This window comes from Rosa rugosa, chromosome 5 (assembly GCF_958449725.1).
Source record: "Rosa rugosa chromosome 5, drRosRugo1.1, whole genome shotgun sequence".
Classification (NCBI taxonomy): Eukaryota; Viridiplantae; Streptophyta; class Magnoliopsida; order Rosales; family Rosaceae; genus Rosa; species Rosa rugosa.
In genome coordinates this window covers 27636498-27658254 of record NC_084824.1, presented here as the reverse complement: position 1 = coordinate 27658254, position 21757 = coordinate 27636498, and the positions used below count along the sequence as shown (strand labels likewise).

Sequence of the window (21757 nt, the reverse complement as noted above, 5' to 3'; positions counted from 1 at the left end):
ATCTAATTAATGCTATATATTTTGGACTCGGAGTGGACATTGGAATTCCGTACTGAAGAATTTCAAAATTTATTTAAATATATTATTTTTATTTGGATTAATTTCAGTTTACCCCCCTGAGGTTTAGGGGTGTCATCATTTCACCCCCCCCCCCCCCCCCCCCGACTCTCAATTTCACTTTTTTACCCCCTGAACTTTCCAATTTTTGTCTTCCGTGCCCAATGTCTCATTTTCCGTCTAAATTGGACGTTAAGTCCGATAATGGGGCCCACTTTGAGGGCTAAAATGGTCATTTCAAGACAAAACAAAAAACAAAACAAAAAACCCTCTCTCTTTCACGTTAAGAGCTGTAATCTTACCATTCTTACGCTTGATGAACAAGGTATGGTCAGAATTGCTCTGTCTGTATCCAAAGGCTTAATTTCATGGACTTTGAAAATCTTCCAAACCAAGCTCTTGGAGACTGCTTCAGGCCATACAAAGACTTCTTCAATTTACACACCTTGCCAACGTCACTTGGGTAATTCTTAACACCTGGGGGCACATCCATGTACACTTCTTCCTCCAAATTCCCATTAAGAAACGCATTCTTCACATCAAACTGGTGTAAGGGCCAATCTTTGTTTGCTGCAAGTGAGATTAGAATCCGGATAGTATTAATCTTTGCCACAGGTGCAAAAGTCTCCTCATAATCAATCCCATAGCGTTGTGTATATCCTCTGGCAACCAACCTCGCCTTGTATCTATTAATAGTTCCATCTGCATTAAGGTTCACAGTAAATACCCAATGACCACTACTACAAAAACATGATTTAAGGACACTGGAAAAGAGTCCTCTAATACATTTAAGGACACTCTAAAAAAGAGTCCTCTATCCAGCAGTCATTGTAAGTCATATACAAGGACACTGCAAAAGAGTCATCTTTTCCCTACAAGGACACTAAAACTGTGTCCTTAAAGAAAAAAAAAAGTGTCCTCATATCCAATAGAGGACACATAAACTGTGTTCTCATATCAAGAAAAATGTGTCCTCTTTACCTTACTAGGACACCTAAACTGTGTCCTTAAAATCCAAAGTAAGTGTCCTTGTATCTAATAGAGGACACGTAAAATGTGTTCCCATATCAAGAATACTGTGTCCTCTATACCTTACTAGGACACACAAACCGGGTCCTTAAATGTTGAAAACCATCCAAAAAAAAATATATCGCAAGCATTCTTAAAAGTGCCAAAATGAATATAGTCACCAAAATACACTAATACAATATGTATACAAATTAAGATCCGATCTAAGGAGAATCAACTGCAAAATGAAATTAAAAAAGTAACGTTACTACAATGCTAATTTTCTCATTAGGTATGTACTATCAACCTTGAATAGATTGAGCTCCAATGATTTGTCCTTGCCAAAATAAGAACCTACACAAACAATCCAATAAACAGAAATTTAGATAACTTCTACAATGTATTTGCTATAAGGTTTGTGTTATATACCTAGCAGCCAAAACTAAAACCATATGCAATTCAGTTACTAAGTTTGTGTACCAAGAAGCAATAAAGACACCAAGACCATAATCTCAAAGATTTGTTGACCACCGACAGCCAAATACGACTCTTCATGAAAGATATTAATGCAGGGATGGAGAGATAAACTCAGGCTGAACTTACTGATTATTATAAATGTTATAAGCAACTGTGTGGGGGACACTGGTGTACGTATGTTGCGGCTAAGCAATCCTTGAAATTATAAATACAGTTCTTTGTTATCTGTCCCAAAGATCTCCTCTGCTTTCCTTAAGAGTTTCCTGGAAGAAAATGTATACAAATTGTTCACTATTTTTGTAATCAATGAATAAGCGAGATATTCAGTTGCATAGATGTAGCAAACAGTCAAAACTATTCCACAATGAATAAGCCAGAAATGCACTGAACTGCTTATATGATAGGTGGCTCCTATATTGCATTATATTTCAATCAGTTTCAAACCTCACTACCATGAAATCAATTACACTTGAAATAATTAGACCTACCTGGCTTGACGAAAGAACTCCTTTCCATCAATTCGAGGAGTACAAATAGATGCACTCACCACTCACCATGAATAAAAGCAAATAGATGCATATTGAATATGTTGTAGAAATGTCTGTAAATACCTTCATCAGTTGTGTTCCCCATATCAGTAAAACCAGTTGACGAATATTGTGCCAAGTAGCCATTTGTCTCCTCATCTGGCAGGACAAAGAAATATAGCACATTGCCCATCAACCAAAGGCAACAAAAAAAAATTAAGTTAGGAACCGTAGAAAATGTGGGCCCCATCATTAATCTACAGTTTAATTAATTACACAGGGAATCAAGTCAAATAACAGTACCCTTATCTGGATATGCCTCTGGAACCGATTGATCACAGGTGCCAAAATCAACAGTTCTGGCTGGCTGTCAGAGGTAAAAAAATAGTTAGTGGTTTCCATAAAAAGGAATTATACAAAGAACATAAAGTTCCACCAGCAAAACTTCCATGAGAGGAAGAACAATAACAAACTGAAATCACTCAATCTAATGCAAAACTTCCATGCATTAATAAGTTTGTCATGCTTCATGAGTTTACAATGGGGACGGGTAATACTTTCATAGTCTATAAGATTCAAACAAGGATATTCATAGTGATATCATACAGCACTGTAGTGATATAAGCAAGCTGGAATTCCCAACCAACAACAAAGCTGCATTATCCAACAAAATAGCAGGATCCCACCTGATTCTTCAGTAGATCAATTGTTTTACTGAAAGCACATTTCAAGATATAATATCTACATTACTGTTTCACTTAATAATCAACTTCTGCTCCTCCTGTGTATACATTTGCAAACATGTAAAAAAAACATTCAACTTATAACAGAGAGGTAAGCATACAAACCTTGAATCTGTAACTCCCATCCACGTTGACGTAACAATGATAGACGTGTGTGCTTCCAGAATCCCAATCAAAACTCTATAATACATCAAAAATATAAAAGGGATATCAGGCAGATATAATAATGGATACGAAGGTAGGCTTGTGCCTGTATTAAGAAGCTAACAATTATGGGGTAAATTATGAAGTTAACAATTAATATTTTAACCTCTGAAGTAACTGAGTAAAGTTTAAAACTAATCGATAAGATTTGCATCTTCAAACTAAATGATTAGTTAAAAATTAGCTACATAATGGCTCAGATGATTACTTTGATGCAAGGACATAGTGATTGGCTTTCCAACATACTTATATCCAATGCACTTATATATGATGTTGATAATTTTTACATCTTCTTGAAAGAATTCATAGTGGCTGCGTATACCTTAAATTACAATAGTCTTGCATGAGAGTTGTATACAGATTAGGGTAATCAATAACGTACAGTTGAGCAAGAATCAGAGAATGTAAATTACCAATCGACGGTCTTCATGGCTGATGCATTTTCGACCTAGATATTCCCAAATTTTGCTCTCAAACGTTACCATTGGCAAATATTTCCAATGCTTAATGTCCCCTGCCGCTATCAGATCATTCAACTTCATTTTGACAAATAAAAACAAAATGACTACCCAGAACAGGTAAACAATTTAACCAAGACTACTAGCCAAATAAGCAAGGAAAACACAAAGGGAAAAAATGTTCCTTACCCTCCAGCATAACTTAATATTAGAAATGGTTTACGGAATTCTAGTTCCACCCAGACCTACTAAGTGTGCTTCTCCATGGTCTCCAGGTTTCTCTATAACTGAGGACCTAGTGATACTCTCACCTGCAGCAGCACACACTCACACTGAGCCAGCAATGAATTTAATATAACATTATAATCATAATAACTACCAGCTACAATGAAATGGATGAAACTGAGAAAGTTAAGAGTATGACGGACCTTGAAACCTCTCATGAAGTTGAACAGGAACATTAGCAGAGAGTCTCTGATAAGGAGAAATGCATACGCTTTTGATGGAGAACCAGAGGGATATGCTGATTGTCCATGAACAGGTGTTCGATCAGTAAATACCCCACCTTATTATTCCTCTGGTTCTCCATTGAAAGTGGCACGCACTTGTTCTTGTCAATTGTGAAGCTGGAAGGACATGGTTCAGGAATCAGGACTGTATTTCCTTGTTTTGCTGGATCAGATATCATGCAATCAAGGACAAAGCACTTTAGCAAAATAATAAACAAAATAGCAAAACATCAAGCCATATTACTCATCAGAGAATCACTGAGATGCAAACTATCTGGAATATAGATGTATTTTTTATTTTCCTCTCAACTATAAACTAAACAAAAAGAGAAAATGGAGCTAGTATAAAGCTCCCACCACCATTCTGTGGCACAACACAATTAGCACTGAAGAACAACTCAACTAAAATACACAACCTGATATCTCATATATTACTGTTGGGTCATGGATATATCTTTTCTTTTTGGAGCACTGAACATCCTTTTCCTTCCAAAAAGTAAAGAGGCAACGTCATCATCCATAAAAGTTTAAAAATAATGCATCAGAATGATATAACATCAAAAAATAAACAGACAAAGAGGCGAAGGGATCTGGGCAAACAAAACCTTAAGAATGAGGGACTGCCATAAGAGAGGGATCAACCCAAATCCCAGAAATCGCCGAGTCCCTGCCAGGACCTACAGAAACGACACACTGGTCTTGGAATCTACGACGGAGGAGTTGAGTGCGTTCTGGAGAAATGGGTGTGTTGGGTTCGTGGGGTTAAGTGTGCGAGACGACAGCGACTCCGCCGCCTTCGTCACCTCCTTCTCCAACAACTCCTCCTCAAATCCCTAAATCGAATTTACACCCACACATACAACTAAATTTTGAATCACTGGAATTGAAGGACTGGAAAACATAGATCGGTAGCTGTTTTAATCAACGAGAGAGAGAGAGAGACTGTTAGCTCCGATAAATTTCCCAAATTTTCTATTTGGGAAAAAGCATAATGAAAAAGCCATAGTCAGATCGAAGGGAGAGAAAATTACCCTTTCGTGGTGAGTGAATTTTTTTGGCTCCGAGCTAAAGAATCTGAGATCCACAATTTGGTTCTTCGACGAGAGGAGATGGCAAATGATAGAAACGAGAGAGAGAGAGGGAGAGGGAGAGGGAGTTTAACTTTTGGCCCAAAAAAAAGAGCGCCTTTGTGTGGGAAAGTTTAATTTTGGCCAAAAAAGGGCTTCTGTTGCCCTGTTTTTTTTCCGGCTCGTCCTTAAAAGGATTTTAGGACACTTCAACTAAAAGACGTCCTTATAGGTAGTATTTGTAGTAGTGGACATCCTACAATCTTCTTTCCAACCGGCATAGGTACTAGCTCCCATGTTGCATTCTTTTGAAGAGCTTCCAATTCTTCATTCATCGCCTTTGTCCATTTTGGATCCGTCAATGCATCCTGCACGTTACTAGGAATAGATACAGTAGATAATTCATCAACAACAAGTGCATGTAACCCAGAAATCCTATGGTTAGACATAAAATTAGCTATAGGGTATTTAGCTTTGGCTTTGATATCTGGTTCATATTGTTTATTAGGAATTCCATTGGTAACCCTTTGTGATTTCCTAGGTTCGACACTTTCTAACCCAGAAGACTCATTAAATTTTAGGGGTACCTGAGGTGGATCATTCTGACCGGGATCTTTAGTTGGTGATGCAGAAGGGGGAATATCTTGTGTGTGAGCTTCAGATACGTCTTGATTTTGATTCCAACTATCCAGAAAAGTCGTCTCTTCTGTCTCGAAGTTCACAACGCTCTGTTCGGCAGTTGCATTTTCTATTTCGGAATTCACAACACTCCGTTCGGCAGTCGCATTTTCTGTTTCGGAATTCATAACGCTCTGTTCGGAAGTTGCATTTTCTGTTTCGGAATTCACAACACTCCATTCGGCAGTCGCATTTTCTGTTTCGGAATTTCTACCTTCAAATCGTTCCTCCAAATTTTCCAAGTCTTCAAAGACATCAAAATCAATAATAGAACGAGGATTCCCTTCACAACCTCTCTCCCCCTGAAGGGAAGACTGAGAAGCTCCCCCTGAGTAATATGGCTCAGATTCACGGAATGAGACATCAAGAGATATATGTACTGTATTGGTGAGCGGATCATAACATCTGTAGCCCTTCTGAAACTCTACATAAGCCACAAAAATACACTTCTTTGCATGAGGATCAAGTTTGCTCTGTTGTGGCTTTGGTATGTGGACATAAGTTGTACACCCAAACACTCGGGGCTCCAAATTAGGCATAGAAAGGATGGTTAAAAATGTATGAAGCTTTTGATAAGGATTCTAAAACTCAATTACCCGTGAAGGAGTACGGTTGATGAGATATGCTGCTGATTTCACTGCTTCTCCCCAATAGGATCGAGGTACAGTCATGACAAATAAGGAAGCACGAACAACTTCCATCAACTGCCTGTTCTTCCGTTCTGCTAAACCATTATGTTGAGGAGTATAAGAATTGGAGGTTTGATGACGAATTCCATGTGACCGGCAAAACTCAATCATAGGGCCATTCACAAACTCTCCACCATTGTCAGACTGAAACACTCGGATGGATTTTTGATACTGAGTTGCCACCATGTTGTGAAATTTAGTAAACATCCCAAATACATCACTCTTATTCTTTAGTAATGATATCCATGTCATGTGAGTACAATCATCAATAAACGTTACATAATATCGAGCTCCAGAAAGAGAAGGAATTTTTGCAGGAACCCAGACATTAGAGTGAATTTTCATAAAAGGAATAGGAATTTTATTAAGACTTGGTGAATATGAAACACGGTGGCTCTTAGCCAGTTCACAAATGTCACATTGGAAATCCAAATCACTGACAATAGAAAACAAATGAGGTTGCAGCTTCTTAAGATAACTAAAAGATAGATGACCTAAACGGCGATGCCATAACCATACAACTTCCTTCGCATTCTCTACCTCATTGATCTGATTCGCTTGCCCCAAAAGATGCTTCTGGTTCTCTCCAGTCTCTGTCAGATCCAGGTAGTACAATTTCCCCCTTCTAACACCATAACCAAGAATCCGCCGAGTCAGAATGTCCTGAAACACACAGAAAGACGGATGGAAGATCACAATACATGCAAGAGCTAAAATAATTTTACCAACAGACAGGAGATTATAAGCTAGTGATGGAACAACTAAGACAGATTCAAGGGTTAAGGTATCAGATAAAGAAATAGAACCTTCTCCGGTGACCGGAGTTGGAGTACCATCAGCAGTAGAGACAACATTTTGAGGGGAATGTCTAAGGTTTTTCACAAGATTAGGGTCATTGGTCATATGATCAGATGCCCGTATCAATTATCCATGTCTTATTCAAAGTAACCTTACCCTTCATTAGCGGAGGCACTGTCTAGATGTTCTTCCTCTGTAGTAGCAATGGCGGCCTTATCCAGATTCTTTCATGGTTTCTTGGTGAAGTCCCACCAATCAGGGTAACCAATCACTTCATAGCACCGCTCCTTGTTATGACCTTGTTCCCCACAAACAATGCACTTTCTGTTTGCATATGGATATGGTTTACCTAGAGGACGACGTGGAGAAGGACCTGAGAGGCCTGGAGGTGGACTTGGTTTGCGTTGGACAGCCATAATAGAAGATTCGGTAGGTATCGAATGCCCCATAGCCTGTTTCTCTTATTGTACTTTGCAAATGTAAGCGTAGCTCTGCTCCAAAGAGAATTTAGGTTCCTTGCGCAGGATTTCTCCATGCACTTGATCATACTCTGGGTCAAGTCCACTCAAAAACATGTGAACACGCATCCGGGACATCGTTGAGGTCTCTTGAACTACAGCTGCAACATTATCGTTCTGAGAGGCCACCCTTTGATCAATCTCCTGGAACATCGCCACTAACTCATTATAGTAGGTAGGAATGGGCCATCCATTTTGCTTTGCTTCAAAACACTTCTTATTCAATTCAAAGATCCGAGTTTCATCAGAATCATCATAAAAAGTTTTCTCTACAGCTTCCCAAATATCTTTTGCAGTAGGAAGACGAATATACCGGTTCATAAGAGAGGACTCCATGGAGTCAATGAGCCAACTTTTCACCTTTTCATTGTCTGTGGCCCAAGCTTCATACTCTGCAGAATTCATGGCAGGTTCAGCCTTCACTCCGGTCAGATAACCAACATTCCCTCGTGCGCCAATGCGCATCCGCATGAGAGGAGCCCATATGGTGTAGTTGGATTCATTCAAGACAACACTTGTTGGGAACGCAGAGTTGTCTTGTTGAGTGGTGTAGTGGTGATGGATGACTTGTGAGGATGGCACCATTGCCTTCTTGGGATTTGACTGTTCGGCTTCAATTACAGGTCCGGCCATTGAAGAATTCGGGATTTTTGGGTTTCAAGATGGATCTGAAATTTTTTTCAAAAAAAAAAAGGGTAGGGTGATGGTGATTTGAAATTCAGGGATGGTTTGATTTCAACGGTGGTGGTACGCAACGGTTTGTGGTGTTCTTCGGGATTCAGGATTCAAAGGATGCAGTGTAATTTCAAAGGATTGAACCTGCTCTGATACCAAGTAGAAAAGAATATTTCAATTCAGGGTTAATTCGATGATTCTATTCATCCCACAATGAGGGTATATATACAAGTACAAAGGAGTAGTCTAACTCTAATAGGAAACAATCTTTCCATAATTACAGGATATCCTAATTAAATAAAATCCTAATTACATACAAATTTACAGCGATTCTACACCTTACATATGTGTAACAAGGAAGTCATTAACCATGTATGAAGTCATGAAACAGCTATGTTCACATCCATGATACACCATCTTTCCGAACTTGAAGATCATGGTTCCCTATAAAAGTAGGTTTGACCTCCAAACATGGGATATTGCATTCCATCTCCAAACATGGAACCAGTCATAAGAGAATGGAATGAGAGAAGGAAAGAAGATCACAAAGAAATCATAGATAGTAATGTTCATTCCATTAGCTTCCAGTCGGAAATCGGAACTGTATTCATTCACAAAGAATCAAAGGAAATTCCCAAGCCAAACCTTAAATTGAGAAAGCAATTCTGCTAGAAGTAAAGCCAGCAACTTTGGCCATAATGAAACACCACTCCTTCGTTTTGATTACAAAATGATTACCATAAACACAATTCCACAAAAACTATAAAACCACACTCGTCCTCTATAACTTGCTAACATTTATCCAATTAAATAGAGATGGGCAACAGCGGCAAACAATTACAAGGTATCAAAATTCCAATTCCAATTGACATAACAGAGAAACACGAAACCATCCAAAGAAAGCAAGGAAAGTTGAGAGAAAAGCAAGATCATACCTTAAACTCCTTTTCTTCAAATCGAACTACAACTCTCCAACTCTCTTCAAATCGAACTTATTTCTTGCTCCAATTCTGTAAATAGCCTCCTTTAGAACCAAATTCATGAAAAAACTTATGGGCTCTTCATGATTTTATCAACTTTTCGAGTAAGGGATTGGGATTGGCTGCTCTTGAGAGTGAAGAGTTGGGGAGGAGGTTGTTTGAGTGATTTGGGGCTTGGCTCGGGTATAATACACGACCTAAATGAATCAAAACCCTCTAAAAACACCAAAACGACGTCGTTTTGGTGTGTTAAAAAAAAAATCTCAGGCGTACGCTCAGGACGCCTTAAGGCGCGATTTCGCCGCCTTCAACACCTCCATCTCCGCCTCTGCGCCTCATCTGCAAAACAGAGGCAATTTCCTTCACGCCTTCAACGCCTTTCAAGCTTTAAGGTGCGCCTGACGCGCGCTTTTTAAAACATTGGTGACAACAGTCAAAGAAATCACATTTGGCGCTTACATGGGTTACAATCTGGTGCACAAGGCCAACCCATATACTCCTTTGCCACCCAGCACCAAGCTAGAACCTGGAGAGGTTTACCATCTTGTGCCAAACCTTGTATGGCTCAATAAGGCTTCAGTTCCTTCAAAAATAGCCCACCAAGAACAGAAAAGCGGCAAAAGACAGAAGGTGAGGATTGTGGTGACTATAGAGCAATTGGAGCTGTTGTTGAATGGCGCAAAGAAGATCCGGTCTTTAAACATTTGGAGTCGTGGGTTAGAAGAGCCTCGAAAATGGAGGCCGTCTGAAAAAAAATAATAATAAAATAAAATTTAAAAGGACAATAATTTGAAGGACCAAAGAATAAATATGTAAATATGTGAATAATTTAGTAAAATTTAATAAATATATTAGATACACACACATATTTTTGGTGATGGGACATAATTGTTGGAGTTGTAATTACAGTGGGACCCACCAAATGCATTCACACGGACTGAAAAATCTGTGTGAAAGTAGTATTAGCATCGCCAGTAATAAGTACGGATTATTAATCCATCGTTGTACCGTGTGTATTGATGTTTTCACACAGATTTCCATATGGAATACTCTGATTCCACACGGATTCTCATCCGTGTGTGTGATGGGGTTTTTCCGGAACGTCTTCGGTGCTCCGAGCTCTCCATGCTCGTTTTGTTTGTCCCAGACACGTGATATGCAGGTGTAAATTTATTGAGAGGAATTAGAGACGGGAAAGGCTTAGCCTGTTCCCGGTTGGTGCAAGTTGAATCTCGAGTAGTCGGGTTAATTGGGTGAAGTTAGATTTACCGAGCCTCCCCTTTGTCATGTAGCACAGACGAGATCACGAGAATCCCACTGATGGTGGGGTTAATTGACTTTATTCCAGACCGGAGTGAATTCATTTATCTCGGTACTAGCTTGGATCGAGTCACCATCCCAACACATTCTATCTGTTTCTTGAAACTCATTTTCGTCTCAACTCGAGACTTTAGCCGGGATTTGATCGTCCGAATCATTCAGATCTTGAATTTCCAAACGAAATTGAATTCCAATACTTTGGCCTGCAAATCGAATCTGGAACAAACTGAATTAGACGAAATAGCCAACCTTAACTATGAATTTTGGTGGAAAAGATTTTCAACAGAGACGAAATTGGGAAAACGAACGTGTTGAGCTTCTTCATCAAATGCACGCAATACCGAAATTCTGCAAAATCTCATGAATCCTTTTGAAATTCTCAATACCCAAATTCGTACTTGCATTTTCACCTAAAATTGAAGGAGAGATTGGAATAGAGAGTAGTTATGTTTGTTTGCCTATTCAAGACGGAAAAAAGATTGGGCTATTTTATACTTTGCAGCAAGAAGAGTTACTTGCAGTTACAGAGGAAGAAAGAATTTTCAGTTCCTGAAGCAGATGGAGGAGAGAAGACCAGACCAAATGAAGAAAAATGCATCACCAATGCTGGAGCATGGTTGTGAAGCCACGTACTAGTTGTGGTGGAATGCGGGTTCGAGCCCAAGTAGAAGTTTATTGTGTTTTTGTTTTTATTTTTATTTTCTGCCGAAAGCTTTTTTTATTTTTTTTTGTTGGACTGCACTTTAATCATAATAGAGTTTTAGAAGAGGAAAAGCAATGTTCAGCTTCATATTTAATTTTTTATATATAATAAACACTAAAATGTGTAAGAAAAAAATTGATGAAATAAGAAACCTAAGTGTAAATATTAATTTCAATTTAAAGCAAACTTTTTCTTGTTTTCTATTATCTTGTTGGAATGAATTATAAGTTTCAATTAAGTTACTATCAATTGCAGAGGGTTGAATTTGGCGGTTGAAATGGGAGGGGATGCTTTGAATATTTTTATTTCTCTCCACTTTATTATATGTCTATTAATGTTGTCTAACTTGTTTATTAGATGTATCAAATAGTACACATTCCATGAGGAAGAATGTGGATAAAATATACTATATCAAAATCGACCGTTAGATGTTATCATGATAAGAACATATGAATATGGTCAGAATTTCAACTATTTTCGTCGTTGTTTGGGTCTCAATTTACTAGGTCAACCCTAAACCCTAAGTACCATATAAAACTAATATGTTCATTATCGCTCATTCGCAACTAATATTTTCGATCTGTCAGCTCTCACACTCTCGTGGGTATGAGCTATATCAACTAATGTAAAAATTTTAGGAAGTTTATCTCTTCGTGGTTTAGCTCCCCTTAGGGAAGTAGAAGCATATAAAGAGTTTAATTACCGCTTTATTTAATGTCGAAATGACGGCGGATCAGGTTAATTTTTTTAAACAGTACCTATTAATACTCTATAAATAGATGGGTAGTGTCAAATTTATCATTCCAATTTCAATTATTTGGATCACACAAAATCTTTATATGTCTACTAATGTGGTCTTGTTTATTAGCTGTATCAAATAGTGTACCTTCCATGAGGAACAATATGGAGAAAATATACTTTATCAAAATCGATCATTGGATGTTATCACGATAAGAATATATGAATATGGTCAAAATTTCAGCTATTTTCGTTGTTATTTTGGTCTTAATCTACAAGGTCAACCCTAAACCCTAAGTACCAGATAAAACTAATATGCTCATAACCGCTCATTCGCAAATTATTTTTTCGATCCTTCAGCTCTTACACTTTTGTGGGTATGAGCTATATCAACTAATTTAAAAATTTTGAAAAGTTTATCTCTTCGTGGTTTAGCTCCCCTTAGGGAAGTAGAACCATATAAAGAGTTGACCGCTTTATTTAAGGTTAAAAAAATATACCTTCCATAAGCAACAAGGTGGAGGAAATATAATTTATCAAAATCGACCGTACGATGTTATCATGATAAGAAGAAATGGTTATGGTCAAAATTTCAACTATTTTCCTCGTCGTTTGGGTCTCGATCTAGTAGGTCAACCCTAAACCTTAAATATCACATAAAGCTAATATGCTCATAACCGCTCACTCGTAACTTATTTTTTCGATCTGTCAGCTATCACTCTCACGTGGGTAGGAGCTATATCAAATAATGTAAAAATTTCGGGAATTTTATCTCCTCAATGGTCGGCTCCCCTTAGGGAAGTAGAAGCTTTTAAATGGTTGATCAGTTTATTTCATGTCAAAATGACGGCAGATTGGGTTAATTTTTTCACACAATACCTACTAATACACTATAAATAGATAGGTAATATCAAATTTATCGATTTTTAATTTCGATTTTTTGGATTGCTTAAAATTCTTTTATCTCCACTAATGTGGTATAAATAGCTTGTTAGTTGTAATGAAAAGTATACATTCCATGAGCAACAATGTGTAAGAAATAGACTTTATCAAAATCGACCGTACGATGTTATCATGATAAGAAGAAATGGTTATGGTCAAAATTTCAGCTATTTTCGTCGTCGTTTGGGTCTCGATCTAGTAGGTCAGCCCTAAACCTTAAATACCACATAAAACTAATATGGTCATAACCGCTCACTCGTAACTTATTTTTTCGATCTGTCAGCTCTCATGCTCTCGTGGGTAGGAGCTATATCAATAATGTAAAAATTTCAGGAATTTTATCTCATCAAGAGTCGGCTCCCCTTAGGGAAGTAGAAGCTTTTAAAGGGTTGACCGGTTTATTTCATGTCAAAATGAAGGCAGATTGGGTTAATTTTTTTACATAATACCTATTAATACGTTATAAATAGACGGATAATTTAAAATTTATCAATTTTCAATTTGGATTGTTTAGATAGCACAAAATCCTTATATGTCTACTAATATGATATAACTTGTTTATTAATTGTATCAAATACCATACATTCCATGAGGAACAATGTGGAGGAAATAGACTTTATTAAAATCGACCGTAGGATGTTATCATGATAAGAAGATATAGTTATGGTAATACACTATAAATAGATAGGTAATATCAAATTTATCGATTTTTAATTTCGATTTTTTGGATTGCTTAAAATTCTTTTATCTCCACTAATGTGGTATAAATAGCTTGTTTATTAATTGTATCAAATACCATACATTCCATGAGGAACAATGTGGAGGAAATAGACTTTATTAAAATCGACCGTAGGATGTTATCATGATAAGAAGATATAGTTATGGTCAAAATTTTAGCTATTTTCGGCGTCGTTTGGGTCTTGATCTAGTAGGTCAACCCTAAACCTTAAATACCACATAAAACTAATATGGTCATAACCGCTCACTCATAACTTATTTTTTCGATCTGTCAGCTCTTACGCTCTCGTGGGTAGGAGCTATATCAATAATGTAAAAATTTTGGGAATTTTATCTCATCAAGAGTCGAGTTATATCAATAATGTATAAGCTTTTAAAGGGTTGATCGGTTTATTTCATGTCGAAATGAAGGCGGATGGGGTTAATTGTTTTACATAATATCTATTAATACTCTATAAATAGACGGGTAATTTAAAATTTATCAATTTCTAATTTCAATTGTTTAGATCGCACAAAATCTTTATATGTCTACTAATGTGATATAACTTGTTATTAGTTGTATCAAAACCATACCTTCCATGAGAAACAATGTGGAGGAAATAGACTTTATTAAAATCGACCGTAGGATGTTATCATGTTAAGAAGATATAGCTATGGTCAAAATTTTAGCTATTTTCGGCGTCGTTTGGGTCTCGATCTAGTAGGTCAACCCTAAACCTTAAATACCACATAAAACTAATATGCTCATAACTGCTCACTTGCAACTTATTTTTTCGATCTGTCAGCTGACTCAGCTCTCACGCTCTCATGGGTTGGAGCTATATCAACCAATGTGAAAATTTCGGGAATTTTATCTCCTTAAGGGTCGGCTCCCCTTAGGGAAGTAGAAGCTCTTAAAGGGTTGACCGGTTTATTTCATGTCGATATGACGGCGGATGTGAGCCCCGGAAAAATGGATCGAGCTTAGTGGAGATCGTACGAGAAAATTTAACGATCTCAATAAATGTCAAAGTGCTCGAGAATATTTTCAGAAATTTTCATAAAGTGAAATCCTCGATTTAAGGATTGAATAATAAAGTACACGACACGAAAAGTTCTTGAAAATTTTCGGGGAATTTTTAGGATACCCGTATCGTGATTTTCCGAAGTTATGAGATTTTAGAAAATAATAGAAAATCAACGGTGCAATCGTGGCCTTCAATTCCACCACCGCTTCATCCTAGCCTTTGAAATAGATTGAACTTGGGGTTATAAATACCCTTGATCAGATCAAGGATTGAGATCACGTCCAGAGGCTTCGAGGTCTCCCGACTAGAAACCGAGAGCCAGCGACCCAATCCCCTAACCTGACCGGCGCTCCACCGTCAGGCCGCCTGCGACTGGCGCACGAGCACCATCCTCTTCGTCTCGCTGTCGCCTACGTTCCTGTGGCCTCGGATCATACATGCAGCGACTGTGAACGGAGAATTGACGATCCAAAGCTTGAAGAACCTCCGGTGAGTTTCAACGAATTCCGGCGACTCTAGCCACCGTTTGGGGTGCATGTGGTATGAAAATCACTCATCTCATCATGCTCTACACGTTGGTGTACTTAGTTTTCGAATTAGATTAAGTTATGATGATTTTCATTTCTGGGTTACTCTCGGCTCCGGCGCCGTTCTCCGACATCGGTGGTTTTCCGGCACTTCTTGGCTGGGTTTCTGGTTCGATTGCATCTATAGGCGAGGACTGACCTTGATTGAAGTTAAAGTCTGGAAATTTCGAGTTGGTGACTGTCAGATCGTACTTCATCACTAGTTGAGCTTCGTCGAGTTTCCGAAAAACGTTGAGTATCAAAATTACGTTAGTTGAGTTAGTCTCGGCTTTGGTGAATTGTGATTGTTGTTATGTTGTTGACGGGTTGTTATTTTGGTGGAGTTATAAATTCAGAAACTTTTGAGTTGTGGACGTTGAGGCTTGGATTGCCAGTTCATCACCGGGTTCTTAGAGAGCTGCTGCGAGGGAATTGGGATTTACCTTGCAGATTGTCAATCAAATTGGAGAATCATCTCTCAAGATTGGATTGCAGCTTCTTCGGACTTGAAATGAGTTTCTGTCAATTTCTTCTTGGGTGTTTTGGGTTTGTATGAAGATGGAAAATAAATGAAGTTGGAGTTGTTGTTGCTGGGTTTCGGTAGCAAAGGAAAAGGAAAAAGGAGATGACAAAATAAATGTTTTTTTCAGGTGGCTTTTTTCTGTGAGCTGGGCAAATGTCCAAGCAAATTTGTATCCATGGAGAGCAGGTCACCTGGTTAGCATTTTCAACCATCAGATTTCAGATTTGATATCCAGCGATCCATATTATTATGCTGACGTGCCCAAACATGGCAAGCTCGGAACATTGTAGAATTTTCGGGGTTTTTCTGGTAGTGGGAACTGGCGTCATTTGTTTGACTTCCGTTTGGTCAATGGTGCATCTCTGTTCGTCACTCTGACGTACGCTCTTACGCCATCCCCTCGCTCCATTCTGCTCTTCTTCTTCTTCACCCATCACCCCACTGCTGACGCCACCACCACCACCACCACCAAACAAAACTCACCCAAACACCTTCCTTCACTAACTCTGCTACTCTCTGCTTCTGCTCACTCACTCACAGAGACATTTAACACAAAGCATTTATGGCGAGCATGAGGAGGATGAAGCTCGGGTCACAAGGCCTGGAGGTCTCAGCTCAAGGACTGGGCTGCATGGGCATGTCTGCCTTCTATGGCGCCCCGAAGCCCGAAGCCGACATGATCAAGCTCATCCACCACGCCATCGACTCCGGCGTCACCTTCCTCGACACCGCCGACCTGTACGGTCCCCACACCAACGAAATTCTCCTCGGCAAGGTATGTCCTTCACTCTTGTAATCGATTACTATTTTTATGAGATTGTTTGGATTTCATTGAATTGATGGACCAGGCTTTGAGTGGAGGGGTGAGAGACAAGGTTGAACTGGCCACCAAATTCGGTATCAGGTTTGCGGACAACAAAATGGAGGTTCAAGGCGATCCGGCATATGTGAGAGCTGCTTGTGAAGGAAGCTTGAAACGCCTTGGTGTTGCTTCTGTTGATCTCTGTTATCAGATTAGGATTGACACCCATGTCCCCATTGAAGTCACGGTTTGATCTCCTGTTTTCTGTTCAATATCGCTGCATGCAGTCATTTTAATTCATAGATGTAATTAGTTACTCAATTTCTTCTAGTTTGTGGTTTTCCTAATGGAACTGAGGGCTTGACCACTACTAGATACTCTCTTTTTTAGCCTCAGCTGCTTCGTATTGAATTGATCAAGTTTGAAGAGGTAGTCAGTGATGAGGGTAAATGGGCCTTCACAAATCTTGCTTTAGTTGCATTGCGTCAAGTGATGAGGAAATAGTCCCATCTTTCGAATCATTACACACGGTTTGTGTAAAGATGTGTGATTCTCTGTTATCTTGACAATCACTGATTTACAAATCATCTCTAGGCTGCCAAATTTTTTTGGTTGATGAAAAGTTGCTTTTAGTATCCAAGGCATTGATTCTATAAATATTCTTAGTGAGCCCATCAAACCGTTACATCTTTGATTGACCCATGCATATATACTCCAAGCTCCTCCTCCTTCCTCGTGTATATATGATTTATGCACTATTATACAGTAGGAGAATGGTAATTAATGTGATTGCCTCTTTTAGTTGAGATTATGACTAAACTGCAGATCATTTTTAATTCTGAATTTTAAATCAAATGTGCACTGTTTTTGAGCTTCCATTTGCTATGTTCATGCTATCTTGGGCATATACCTAGTTTGCTTCTGTTATCTTATTCATATGTCTAGTCGCTTGTGTTATCATCTCCATATGTATATGACTTATGTTATGCCCTATGTATAAGGGAAATTTACATTATGACACGACACCTGTGAATAGAAGTACATGTTGATTAGAGGTGCATCCTTTAGTACAAGTCTACAGTACAGTCCAGAAATTTATAATCTTTAATCTATGTGGAAAAGATTTTGTGAACTGCCATTTTTTAAACACAAAAGCCACTACATTCTGTCATCATTTTCAGTGTATATCATTTCCAAATTTTTTAAAATCACAAAATGTTCTGTATTATCATTTTCAGTGTATTATCTTCTGTATCATTTTCTGTATTATCATTTTCAGTGTAGCTTATGCATCTTCCCTACTAGACTATTAATCTTTTGTTATTGCGATGCGTCAGTCTGTTATTTTGAGCAAGCTCTCATTTTCTTAAATTCCTTTATTTTGTCTTTGTGTAGGTGGGGGAGTTCAAGAAGCTAATTGAAGAGGGTAAAATAAAGTACATCGGTCTGTCTGAGGCGTCAGCTTCAACAATAAGAAGAGCCCATGCTGTTCATCCAATAACTGCTGTGCAGCTGGAGTGGTCCTTGTGGTCAAGAGATGTAGAGGAAGAAATAATCCCTACTTGTCGGTAAGGCTTGACGGAGCTACCTAGATTATTATAGAGTACGTTGCTAGCAATTCATTGATATTACTGTCCCAAATTTCTCAGGGAACTTGGCATTGGCATTGTTGCATACAGTCCTCTAGGAAGAGGATTCTTATCATCGGGGGCAAATTTCATCGAAAATCTTCCCAATGATGATGCTCGAAAGGTTGGTTACACAAATATTAATTGTGATATGCATGTGCATTAGATAATAAACTTAATTATATAGCTGATCCCATGTCTCGTCCTTCTATCTCCTTGAAAGTTCTTAAATCCTATGTTTGTAGTTGGCCTTTTTAGTAATCTGTGTTTGTGTGTCCTGGTTGACTTCATTCAGTAGTCTATTGTAATTCCAGTATCCAAGCCTTGTGTATCACTCTCGAGAGGATCACTACGTGATTAAATTTAATAAGTATTCATAATATGTTTTGAGCTGTGGTTTCTGAGAGGGGGTATTGCAAATTTGATTTAGGACAAATCATTTTTGCCCTTTCGATTTTAATTCCGACACTTTTGAGAAAGTATAGATATTATTGACAAGTCAGGTAGCTTAGCAGCTCTCACCGCACGCACAGCGTAACTAATTGATTATTTGACAAGTCAAAGTGCAGTGTCATGCTTACAACAAAAGGAGTGCCATGCTATGATCGTAATCATAAGAAGCTTATTATAATTCTTAGGGTTTTTGTCTATTTACTCCACTTTTAGAGATTTTTTTCCCACTTATCTCATTAAGTTTTTTTTTATTAATTCATTCTTAACCAAAACACTCTAAGGAGGCCTTCCCTAATATCATATTAAGATTTTTTTTTTTTAATACCATTTTACCCTCACCCATTTGTTACTTATAGAGAGAGAGAGAGAGAGAGAGAGAATGGAAGAGAGAGAAACCAAAGGAGACTTCGCCAGAGCCGGTCACTGATCGCCGGATTCCGGTCACCGGTCGCGGAAATCCGGCCAACCTTCGCCAGATTCCAGCCAACCTTCGCCGGATTCCGGCCAACTTTAGCCGGAGTCATCGACCGGACTCCGGTCACTGACCACTGCCCATAGGAATTTTTTGAAACTGCCAATAGACGTCTATTAACCCCCCAATAGAACTTTCGGTCGCCGGAATGGGAACTAATCTTCCTAGAATTAGACAAATAAAACTTTGATTAAAGAAAAAAATGAAGAGATTATATCAATTCAAAACATCTATTGCCCTCCAATAGACGTCTATTGACCCCCAATAGACATTCAAATTTTTTTTTCATTTCCTTCTTTCCCATTACATAAAAAAAAATAATAAAAAAAAAATTCCTTTTGATTTGGGCACCCTAGCATCCAACATACCCAGCAACCACCGCATATGATTCGCCGATCAAAGCCTGGCTGCCCAGCTTTCGAGTGGTGAGCTTTGTCATGAACCATTTCGAAAGCAAGCCACTGAACCATTTCGAAAACAAAGCAAGCCAAAAAAAAAAAAACGTAGATAGATTCACCTCATCCTTCCCCTACCTAGTTTGCGGCTTCGTGGCCATCACCGGCTTCAGCGGAGCCATACACGACGATGAAGAAGACGACGGAGCTGAGGGAGGAGAGAGAAGATGATGACGGCAATACTGCTCACCAATCTGATCAGAGAGAGAGAGAGAGAAGTGAAGGATCTGCTCCCCAATCTGACTGGAAACGATGGCGACAAGGTTCATCAGCGAGCACTGAGGATCTCGGCCGTCAGCGTGAGGGTGGCAGAGAAAGAGAGAGAGAGAGTTTCTCGTGACCGGTGGGAGAGAGGGGCAATGGCATGGATGTAGTTTTTTAATAAAGTTGAGGGTAAAAATGTCAATTTAGTTTAAAATGGGTTAATGGGAATAAAAATTTGTTTTTGGGGTAAGTGAGATAATTTTGCCTCATTTTGGTGCTTTGGGTCAAGAACCCTAATTCTTACTACAATTCTCAAATATCTTTCAGTGCTAAGAAAATACAGCAGTTGATCTGGAAGAAGCCCAAATTATTTTTCGTATTATGTACGAGTTATGTTCAATATGCATATTAGTTCCTTTGGATATCATTTGGTTTGATAAAGCTATATTTCTTGATGCTTAAATATGTACTGCGTTGGTTGCAGAATATGCCCAGGTTCCAAGCTGAAAACCTAGAGCATAATAAAACAATATTTGAGCGAGTAAGTGATCTTGCAGCAAGGAAGGGTTGCACCCCATCTCAACTAGCATTGGCCTGGGTTCATCACCAAGGAAATGATGTGTGCCCTATACCCGGAACCACCAAGATTGAGAATTTTAACCAGAACATTAAGGCTCTGTCTGTGAAACTGACACCAGAAGAAATGGCCGAGCTTGAATCTTTCGCTTCCGCAGATGCTGTTAAGGGCGACAGATATCCGACTGAATGCAACAGTACTTGGATGAACTCTGAAACTCCACCACTGTCTTCATGGAAAGCCACATAAGTAGGTGCCTAGATTCTTCGAGTTATGTCACAATAATGTCTCTTTGTGCCTTGAGAATTTGGTGAATTTGTATTTTTGTCTAAAGACTTGGTGATTTATGAAGCTACCAGAGTAATATGTTTAATGTCTGTCCTTGAAACAATAAAAAGTTCTGTATTAAAATTTGAACCGGGTTCTTGTGTTTGGTGGGATGGTAAGATAATGACATTCTATTTGAAACTGGAAGGAGGTCATGTGTTCGAGCCCCATCAAAAATGGGGTTAAAATAAAAAAAAAATTGTCCTAGTATCCAGGAGTAACAAAATATCTAAGGCGAACAAAAATTCTGAAATTCTTTCAAGTTAAAAGTGCTTAAATTGTTAGAGATGTATAGTACATCCAAATCCTCAGAAGATGATTACATGTTCTACCATAGAGGTTGAGACTCTCATGAAGTCATCCCTCGTTACATGACTTATTTATCAAGTCTTTTGTTTGCTTGTCTCTCTGAGACATAATTTATATGGCGTTTCTGGCCTTAATTAGATTATATTATCTCTTTTGTTAAAAAAAATGATAAAAAAAATTACACGAAAGTGTGAAATATTTTATATGCCGTTTTTAGCCTTAATTAGATGATATTATCTTTAAAAAAAAAAAAAACTAAAAAAAAAATTAAACAAAAATGTGAAATAGTTTATAAGATATGGATATACACGAATATATTTACTGACCAATTACATATAGGGCTATTTTTGAATATTATGTTAGCCAACATGCCACTAACATTTTTTTTTCTTCATTAACCAACTAGATTTAAAATTGTTTAAATTTTAGATATCAAAAATCAACATATTTACGAAAATGTCACTAGAGTAAAAAATCGTCAATAATTCTCTCTTTTCTTCTCTCCGACGAGGTCTCTGACGACATCCGGCTACTCTCACCACCACCAAAAGCTACTGTCACCAACACCAAAAGCTACTGTCACCAACACCAAAAGTTATTCTTAC

General features: G+C 38.3%; 2 protein-coding genes across 2 annotated transcripts; one reads left to right on the top strand and one right to left on the bottom strand.

The window, feature by feature from the left end:
* Positions 1–1333: 1333 nt before the first annotated feature.
* On the bottom strand, positions 1334–4825 carry LOC133711475 (probable RNA-dependent RNA polymerase 3). Its single transcript, XM_062137592.1, has 8 exons — positions 4589–4825; positions 4400–4469; positions 3903–4146; positions 3430–3785; positions 2918–2992; positions 2373–2436; positions 2154–2228; positions 1334–1419 (listed from the first exon to the last, which is right to left on the bottom strand). Exons 4-8 carry the CDS (start codon positions 3556–3558, stop codon positions 1334–1336), a joined length of 429 nt encoding a protein of 142 aa, XP_061993576.1. The 5' UTR covers positions 3559–3785; positions 3903–4146; positions 4400–4469; positions 4589–4825.
* Positions 4826–16067: 11242 nt separating this feature from the next.
* LOC133707736 (probable aldo-keto reductase 2) lies at positions 16068–20933 on the top strand. The gene is made up of 5 exons (XM_062133220.1): positions 16068–16700; positions 16774–16974; positions 18123–18295; positions 18377–18479; positions 20424–20933. Exons 1-5 carry the CDS (start codon positions 16488–16490, stop codon positions 20763–20765), a joined length of 1032 nt encoding a protein of 343 aa, XP_061989204.1. The 5' UTR covers positions 16068–16487; the 3' UTR covers positions 20766–20933.
* The last annotated feature ends 824 nt before the right edge of the window (positions 20934–21757 follow it).

Coding starts and splice junctions, on each gene's coding strand:
- LOC133711475 (XM_062137592.1), bottom strand. CDS start 3,558: ATGAAGTTGAATGATCTGATAGCGGCAGGGGACATTAAGCATTGGAAA. Junction 2,437..2,917: donor ATGGGAGTTACAGATTCAAG/GTTTGTATGCTT, acceptor TACCTCTGACAG/CCAGCCAGAACTGTTGATTT. Junction 1,420..2,153: donor GGGGAACACAACTGATGAAG/GTATTTACAGAC, acceptor TTGTTTGTGTAG/GTTCTTATTTTGGCAAGGAC.
- LOC133707736 (XM_062133220.1), top strand. CDS start 16,488: ATGGCGAGCATGAGGAGGATGAAGCTCGGGTCACAAGGCCTGGAGGTC. Junction 16,975..18,122: donor ATGTCCCCATTGAAGTCACG/GTTTGATCTCCT, acceptor GTCTTTGTGTAG/GTGGGGGAGTTCAAGAAGCT. Junction 18,480..20,423: donor CCAATGATGATGCTCGAAAG/GTTGGTTACACA, acceptor CGTTGGTTGCAG/AATATGCCCAGGTTCCAAGC.